At 39.7% G+C, this 9,337-nt stretch overlaps 1 protein-coding gene across 1 annotated transcript; it reads left to right on the top strand.

Moving 5' to 3' along the window:
• Positions 1–2,789: 2,789 nt before the first annotated feature.
• LOC132654796 (tripartite motif-containing protein 43-like) lies at positions 2,790–7,801 on the top strand. The gene is made up of 6 exons (XM_060386089.1): positions 2,790–3,200; positions 3,743–3,838; positions 4,391–4,621; positions 5,392–5,414; positions 6,107–6,204; positions 7,272–7,801. Exons 1-6 carry the CDS (start codon positions 2,790–2,792, stop codon positions 7,799–7,801), a joined length of 1,389 nt encoding a protein of 462 aa, XP_060242072.1.
• The last annotated feature ends 1,536 nt before the right edge of the window (positions 7,802–9,337 follow it).

A 9,337-nucleotide genomic window follows, 5' to 3' on the forward strand; every position in this document is an offset into this window, starting at 1 on the left:
AAAGTAGTCTTTGGTATTTTCTAGAATCAGAAGTTGATGACATCATCATCTGTTACATGATCAAAAACAAAATATAAGCACACTGAAATATTTAGGTACAGCAAAATATTGTAAAATTACTTTTTTTCAAAAGCAAAGTTATTACTGTACATTTTAGGCAGTCCTTGAACTAAAAAATCTTCCTGCTTCAATAGTACAGTTCATAGGACTCTGGGATTAAAGGTGTGAGCTTCCACCCAGCTTAACAGTAACTCAGGAAACCTTGTTGTGGGGATTTGTTTGTGTAGATTCAATCTATTGGAGCTCACCTATTGGAAGCATTACTGAAAGCTACCAGGGGAGGAAGTGGGCATGGTCTTCAGTGCCTCCATAAAAGGAGGTTCCAGGGCCTAACCAGGTTCATTCTTCTCCAGACTAGACAGAGTGTGTTTCCAAACCTTCTGGCTCCAGACCCTGCTAGATCTATCCTCTCCACACATTGAGGATCTGACTCCACAGCTGAGCTAACATTACTATCAAACACTGCTGAGGCCAGAGAAAATTCATTGGGTGAGTGAACAATTTACAAGAGAAAAATCCTTGATGTTTTCTTATTTTCAGTTAATTATGGAACTAAAGTTTCTGCTTAGAAGAGATATTTTGCCATTTTACAAAAAAAATGACGCTGTCCCTATTTAGTTTTCTTTCTTGGTATTTAATGTGTGTTAAAGTTATGGATAATTTTACATTTATCATTCTCTACACTTTATTTGACCTGATGTGTTATACTGAGAGATAGTCACAAGATACTGTTAGACAATGTACAAAATTGATAAATATGGATGTATTCGCATTCTTGTACATGGAGACATCCAGTTAGACCAGCACAATTTGTTGAAACTCGGGTGTCTGTAGATGTGTAGTTTATTTCTGGGTCTTTGATTAGATTCCCTTCATCAACTTGTCTGTTTTTATGCCAATACCATACAATTTTTATTACTATTGCTCTGTAGTACAGCTTGAGATGAGGGATGGTGATAGGTCCAGAAGTTCTTTTATTATACAGGATTATTTTAGATATCCTGTTTTTTTCTATATGAAGTTGAGAATTGTTTTTCAAGGTCTGTAAATAATTGTGTTGGGATTTTGATGTGAGTTGAATTGAATCTTAAGAGCTGCTTGATAGTCTACCATGTTGGAGGACTGACTTTTCCTGACAGAGTTTTGTATTGGGTTGGAAGGCTACATGCAATTAAAGAGAGCACCAAGCACACCATTCTGTTTATAATAGTACATTCAGGTTAAAGTCTGATGCAATTTTCAATTTCTGTGTTTGATTTTATTTATCTCTGTGTACTTCCAAAACATTATGGGGTGAGGTGTCTAATAGAGAATAAATTACCTTTTTGGAAAACATGACCATTAGAGAAGTTAAGGAAGGCACAATCTCTTTGCTAAACTAATCATTGGCATTGAGTGTTAGTCCTACATTTTTAGTTACTCTGGACTAACTCTAAAGCCATTTGACTCCATCTGTGTCAAATCCCAGAAACTTAAGTTATTTTTGCAAATTTGGCATTAATCAGGCTTGGAGAGATGGCTCAGAGGTTAAGACAACTGGCTGTTTTTCCAACAGTTCTGAGTTCAATTCCCAGCAACCACACGGTGGCTCACAACCATCTATAATGAGATCTGGTGCCCTCTTCTGGCATTCAGGCATACATGCAGGCAGAATACTGTATAAATAAACAAACAAAAAGTAAATAAATCTTTAAAAAAATAAACAATTGAAATTAATCCAATCAAGATGATTTCTTTGTGTAAAATGTAAAAGAGATGAAAAATGACCATCTGGTGGTTCGATAGCTCAGTCTGAAATAGTCGTGTGAGCTTCATTTAGGCCTCAGGATTTCCTCCCAAAAATTCAAGGCAGGAGTTGTGTCTTTGGGAAGCAAACAGGACACCATGGAAAATTTTCCTAGTATTCAATTGATGTCATTTAGGATTGATATGGAAATGACTGCACAAGTCCATTACTGATTATTGGGTTAGATTTGTGTCAGGTGGGAAGATTCTCCATAAATTCTACTGAGATCATTGCAACATTTCATGGGTTGGGGTCCCAAACTGAAGAAAAAGGGAAGGAGGAGCAGAGCAGCATACATTCCTTCCTTCCTGCTCCCTTATATCAGATGCCATGAGAACAGGTGCTTTGAACTCTTGCCACCGTTTCTTTCACAGCAGGATGGCCAATACCCTGGAGTTATGAGCCAACATAAAGTATTATTCTTGTCAGTATCTTGTAGCAGAATTAAGAGAAATAAAGAATACTGTTTACAATGTATCAAACGGTGGATCAGTGTAAACTTAATGTCAGATATCAAGCAAAAGCATTTACTGGAGAAGGTGTGCAGTAGGTTGTATTTTATTGGATAGACAAGAAGGAGGTGTTTTACTAACATATGTCTGCTATGAAAGGCCAGCCTCTGGAGTTGAAGGACTTTGATCACTTTACAGCATGGAAGATGTCTTTGGCCTTGAACCAAGGTACCAATTTAAGCTGAAGCCTCTATAAGAAATGCAGATGGAAAGACATAGAAGATCATGAGCTCATTCTGTGTTTCCATCAGGAAAACTGTAACAGTAAAGGGCAGGACCCACAATCCTATGCTTAGTTTTCTTCATGGTTATACAAAAAATGAAGTCTCTTTTGCCATAGACAGAATTGAATCACAACTTTATCAGATTTTGTGCAGTCTCTTGTTTCTCTGGGGTCCAAGAATAGTAATTCTGCTTCTTTCCTCAGGAAAATGGAGTCAGACATCTCACAGGCCTTCCAGGAAGTGCTTACCTGCCCCATCTGCTTGGGCTGCCTTACAGACCCAGTTACCACAAGCTGTGGCCACAGCTTCTGTCGGGCCTGCCTCTGCTTTTCCTGGGAAGACCTGCAAGTTCCTGTCCACTGTCCCATGTGTAAGAATCCATCCCAGAAGAAGGACTTCAGAACCAACGTTGTTCTGAAGAAGCTGGTGCACATTGCCAGACAGGACAGCCTCATGAAGTACCTGAGCTCTGAGGAGAATAAGTGTGTGATCCACAAGGAGGCAAAGAGGATCTTCTGTGAGGAGAACAGGGTCCTCCTTTGTCAATTGTGCTCTGACTCCCAGGAGCACAAGGGTCACAGACACTGTCCTGTTGAAGCAGCTTCTGAGGGGCAAATGGTAAGTGATATTTCTGAGAGAACTTGAAAGGTGGAGAGGGGGAGTTTAGGAGAAAACAGGAAGATTCATGTCCAGATTACAGAGAGACCATTGCATTCTCAATGGTGGCATTTTAAAAACAGCTAATGGAGAAAGGGTGACTATAAAATGTAAGCATCTATTGGGAAATCCATTAGTGTAAAATAATTTCTAGTTTTGTAATACATTATGCTGATGTTGGTGGGTAGAAAATTAGGAAATTCACATCTGTAAAAGTTGTATGTCACTGGAGATAAATTACTAAAAGTACATTGGAATTAGCTGGAAAGAAGCATTTGGAAATCCCAGTCAGATTCAAATTACCCAGACTTCAGTCATGCTTACTAATCATGCTACTTGAGTAAACAGTTACTTTGTATTTCGTATTTCTACAGCCTGAAATCTAAAACTCATAGTTATCAAAGTCAGAAAGTAAGAACATGGTGATTTTCAACTTTCTCTAAAGTAACTATTCATTTCTGTCTCTCCATCAGGACTATTCATGTGTTTATACTTGTTTACAGGAGAAACTTCTAAAGCAAATGGCATCTTTATGGGAGAAGATCCAAGAAAATCAAGAGAATCTAGAAGCCGAGAAGAGAATGCCAACACAGTGGTCGGTGGGTATGGGACTGATGCTGAAAATCAGCTTGAGGCAACTAACACTCTTGCAAGCCTGCTCATTCACAAGTTGAGAATAAGGCATGGGCGTTGATACTAGGCGAACCTTTTCTGCAGGCCTCTAATTCAGGGTGTAATATACAATGCTGCACTCAGAAAGCATGGCCTGTCTATGGCAGAAACGTTTAATGAGTGATTTGCCGACAGTTCATCACATTGCATTTGACCCTATGACTGCCCCATGATTATTAAATACCTGCAGATTTTCTTCTTTGAGTGAATGTGTGAATTAGCAATGAATACCTTTTCTTCAGGAGGCTCAGATCTCCTTAAATTGATGAAAATACTTAGAGAAAAGGATGGGTTTGTTTGTGCTATTAATAAAGAATAAATGAATGAAAGAAAATAATTCACATTTCTGAAAAGTGGAGACAGAAAATCAGTGTGTGCAGCACACTGACAGGATGCTACTCGTCGACTTTAAACATAGGAGTCAGTGGAGAGGATAAAATGCTCTGTAAATGTGAACTAGAATGTCCATTTTCCTTTAGGACTATGTGACTCTTCGGAAAGAAATGATCAGGACGGAGTATAGGAAAGGACGTCCAGTCCTCCATGAAGAAGAGCAGCAACATATAGAGTGTATGGAAAATGAAGGCCAAGCTCTCTTAGAGAAACTCAGAAAAAGCAAAGCCTTGATGGTGCACAAAAGGAATCAACTAAGAGAAATGTATCGGGAGCTGATGACAACGTCCCAGCAGCCATATGTGGTGCTGCTCCAGGTGAGCATGGAGGAGTGCATGAAAGGGCTTTGTTATCTGAGGCCCCCACTGGGACTGTTACATCTAAGATAGCTGTCTACAGTCCATGCACTTATTGTCAGTGGATTTCCTTTTCACGGATAATCTGGAGACACTAGTCTTTGCCATAACCTTAAAAGAACAAGCTTTTGACAGTGTGTCAGTAGATTCCCTACTAAATATCACATCATTATTTTTTGCTTTTGTGCTTGCTTCTCTGAAATCCCAAATGCAGTTATTCCTGTTACCAAACATTCCAGTGAGCCTCTACTTGAATAGTTTGCCTCTCCTTATACACAGTTTACCTAATTTCTTCTTTTTAAACCTGTGTATTTGAGAGTACTTTGGGAAATAGTGGTTTTGACATATGGTCTTCTTTTGTGGTGCTTGCTGGCTTGCAACTCACAGTAGTCATAAGGCCTCAAAACTCTAAATTCTGGAATTATAGCTATGAGGTACCAGCCAGGGGTAAAGTTACAGTTTTGAAGCATTCTTCATAAAAAATATTCCTATGCTTTGTAGACAGGCTCAAGGAAGTCCCCTTTGCAGAGCACACTACAATCATGTTACTTTCACAGTGTAATTTCATTAAGATATCTCCTCTGCTAATCTTGGTTGGCATTATCCTGAGACATGAAAATAAATTTGCAAGGTGGATCAGTTTGATGATGACTGACATTTATCTGAACTTTATAATCAAACATTGAATGCCATTTCTTCAGAAATCTTAACTATTCTTGTTGTCTTTGCAGGACTTGGAAGACATGTTCAGAAGGTGAGTACAGTCATCAGTGCAAGCCAGGATCCTTAAACGAGGCTACAAAATTGACCAAGCTGCCTTAGCAAACTAAAAACATACTTAGATAGGAATAATATTCAATTGCTTGTGTATGAAGTTTGAGATTGGTTTCATGTATATGACATCTGTTCTTTAGCAGAAAGTGCCTTCACTTACTACATCATAGTGAATCAGTGTATACAAGAGGGCTTGGTGATAAAATATCTACATTTGAAATCATAAACCTTAAGGTCCATCACCTTTATTTTCTAGTAGTAGAAGAAATGGCAGAATGCATGGAAAAACAAATGGGTAGCCAGAAGGGCTTCAAAAAGAGCATCTAGGAGGAAACAACCCTGTTTTCTGATCATGATGTCACTATGATATCAGAAAATGCTTGTGTGAAAGATGTTCAGACAAGTGTTTACTTGTACTAATTAGTTGTGTTTTCTGTATGTTTGTGCATGCATGCAAGTGTGCCATTGCACATGCATGGAGTTCACAGGATGACTTTCAGAAGTCAGTCCTTTCCTTCCACCACAGGTTCCTGGGATTGAACTCTAGTTGTCAGGCTTGTGTGGGAAGGGATTTAACTCCTGAGTCATTGTCTGAACTTGGAGTGAGGATTTCTCCTAATCACTGTGATGGTGTCTTTAGCACCAGGCAGATCAGGTGTTCTTCTCTTGCAGGAGTGAGTCAGTGCAGCTGTTCATGCCCCAGGTGATGAAACCAGAGCTCAGTGTCCTGCCCATCACTGGACTGATTGAGAGGTGCAAGTGCTTCCTAGGTGAGTGTCAGCACTGCTGAAATGACCAAAGGTGTCCTTCAACAATGAGATAAGGGTTGTGTATATGAATTTCTACCTCCTCTAAAGGATATGTCATTGCAAGTCACATTTCTAATCGTGTTTATTCATGTGGTCATTTAACAAACAACAAATATGAATATAATGTTGTATGTGACCCAGGATGAAAATATAGTAACAGTTTTTCCTTGAGACATAAGAATGATAATTAATTCAGGACAATCTAAATCATTCTAAGTGTTGGAGTTATTTGATTGTTTTCCCTTAATCACTTCAGCAGTTGAATTTTTTTAAAGTACGTTTCACTTCTTAGTTTAAAAATATATAAAATATAGTGGTGTGCACTTGTAATCTCAACATTAAAATGTGGAGCTGTCAGGATTGCCCATGAGTTTGAGGCTAGCCTGTTTGAAATAGGGAGTTCCAAGGCAGTCAAAAATATATACCAATGCTCTGTATCAAAAAAGATGTTAATAAACATAAAATAACTATATACATGAAGGCATATATCATGAGCAGTAAAAATAAAACAAATAGATAGGTCAAGAGACAGTGTCTTTATTCCCCTGTTAGATCTAAATGTGAATTGTGACTTCATATGGAAAGAGTATCAGAGGAGGCAGGGGTTAAAGCTAGAGAGTTACAACCAGGGAACCACTTCTAATGCACGTTTAGTCTTTACTTGAATATAAACATGAGTGCTTACATGCAAATAAAAATACCATCATCACTTCTTCTATTTTAGAAATAACTATTAATGGAAACGGGTAAGGACAGTCTTTGCTGCAGACATAGCTGCAATGCACACTACACATCTTCCATTTACTAGGTGTAATTAAAAGCCACCTCTACAGCATCAGCAAATTTTTCATCAGGATCCCATTCAGTTTCTTGTGGAATTTCTTGACTTTGAAGTATTTGAACCACATTTAACCCTTCTAGCCTTAACCTTCTTTTTTGTAATTCAGGCAATCTCCAGGTACCTCTCTCACCTAAGAAGTGTAAACAGTCATTTCAACTAAATTGTTGCCTCTTGCCTCTTCCCACAGTGAACATATTCTTTGGAAATGCAATCTTACTCCATGACAAGATGAACCTATTTGATGTCCTGAAAAGATTCAGCTTTAGCCCTCACCATCAGGAGACATCTGTGGAATCAGCTGGACACTATTTTGCTTCCTGTGGATCACAGAGCTTCTTCTCTAGGAAATATTACTGGGAGATGGATTTAACGGACTATCCGGAATGGGCTATAGGAGTCTGTGAGGATGACTATTTAACAAATACAAGGCAGCAGACTGAACCTGAGGGTGCATTTCTCCTTGTGTGTGTGAAGAAGGGTAATCAGTACAGTCTCCTCACCACCTGTCCAGTAATTCATCACTATATAGAGAAGCCAGTGGGCCGGGTTGGTGTGTTCCTTGATTGTGAGGGTGGATGTGTGAGTTTCCTGGATGTAGCCAAGAGTTCCCTCATATACAGTTACCCACCTGGCACTTTCAATTACCCTGTCAGACCTTTCTTCTCTCTTGGAGGCATTTTGATAGAAAGCATAACCCAGTACTTTATTGTTGTTTAGGTATTTCCTAATATAATGTTACTTTTTTTGCCATTAAACATTAAAATACTATTAAATATAAAACATGATTAACTATGTTTTCTTTTCTTTGTGTTCCTCATAACCTACCCAGAACACCTTTTTTTTTCAATGCAGTTTATTCAGGAACCTTGAACAATCATCTGACCCTGGGGAAAGCCAGCCCATAGCTTAAATAGCATCTGGGTAGCCAACCCCAGCATGCCACGTGGGCAATGCAGAGAGGTCCACATACATGGAAGCAAGCCAGATCCTCAGCCTTAGCCAAATGTGGACTTGTTCGTGACAGAGAGCACTCACCATCGGGAAGGTGAAAGGCAGAAACCAGCTCCATCTTTAAGGTGCAGCATTACGCAGCAATCTACAGTTCCCCCTTTTTGTTTTAGATGCATCAGGCAAGAGTAGAGGTCTGATCTCTGATATTAGAAATAAATTGGGACTTTGTACTGATGTTCATTTAGGTGTCATCCACCCAAAGAGCATCAGACCCGTCCGATACCTTTTTCACAGAGGCAGGACCTGGGGCATCAACCCGCATTCAATCAGACATGCTCTTCTCTGGGTCCAAATCGGCTGACCCTGAGTGCAGTGCTTAGCCTTGCATCCTGAGCGTAACATTTTAGCTTTTTATGGTAGCCAACCATGCTTAGGGAGACTGTCCTGCTTCCATGGCTGTAAAGGCCTGAATGGTCATGGCTCCATTATGCTGTTGTGAGACTCTAATCTTGCATATATACCACAGGCAAACCAAGAAGACCCAACACCAGAAGGCCTGCTAACGCTCCCATGCCCGCCCATTCCTTCAGTTGATTCATGGCTGCAGCAATCCATGATGATAATCCTGTGGCTAGTCCTGTGTCCACTCTGGTAGAATTTACCGTGACAATGGCCACTCTCAGCGGCTCCATTGTAGTATCGAATTCTCCAGTCCAATTACCTAAAATATAGCTAGACATTTGTTTAGACAGATGTGCAGAACAGGGAAAATTCTCATGCTAGTGACTCAAAGTCCAGCATACTTTCATTGACAGCCAAGTTGAGCGATTTTCCATAGGGTATCAATTTGCTCCTGCATGAGGTCAATCCTCTGATTGAACACCATCAAGCCACCTTTTAGTTGAGCATTAATTCCTTTTTGTACATCTAAGGCATGAGCTACATTGGCTAAAAGGTTATTCAGGGTCTGAGCAGTCTGCACAGTATGACTCTTGGCTAATGCCTCGGTGGTAACTCCAACAGCTGCCAATGAGATCGCAGTAACAATGGCGGTTGTAATTCCAAGATCCCTTTTCTGTCTGAAGAGAGTCATAGCGTGAGGGGCATCAATGGGCACAGGCACCCAGCGAGGCATGAGAGTAACCAGCTAGTAAATTTACTAGCATTCCAGCATTGGGCAAAAAAGCAAGTATCATTACCAAAATTACTTGGCTCTATCTGGCTAATAATGAATAAAAATGGGGGATATAGACTAACAGGTGTGGGCTTATAGGAAATATTATGAGAAGCCTTAACCCCCTC

The sequence above is a fragment of the Meriones unguiculatus genome, chromosome 6 (assembly GCF_030254825.1).
Source record: "Meriones unguiculatus strain TT.TT164.6M chromosome 6, Bangor_MerUng_6.1, whole genome shotgun sequence".
Lineage (NCBI taxonomy): Eukaryota > Metazoa > Chordata > Mammalia > Rodentia > Muridae > Meriones > Meriones unguiculatus.

Bases quoted from the DNA above. Each gene is read 5' to 3' on its own strand.
- LOC132654796 (XM_060386089.1), top strand. From the start codon at position 2,790: ATGGAGTCAGACATCTCACAGGCCTTCCAGGAAGTGCTTACCTGCCCC. The intron at 3,839-4,390 runs GTGGGTATGGGA...ATTTTCCTTTAG, and splicing joins GAATGCCAACACAGTGGTCG to GACTATGTGACTCTTCGGAA. The intron at 6,205-7,271 runs GTGAGTGTCAGC...CTCTTCCCACAG, and splicing joins GAGGTGCAAGTGCTTCCTAG to TGAACATATTCTTTGGAAAT.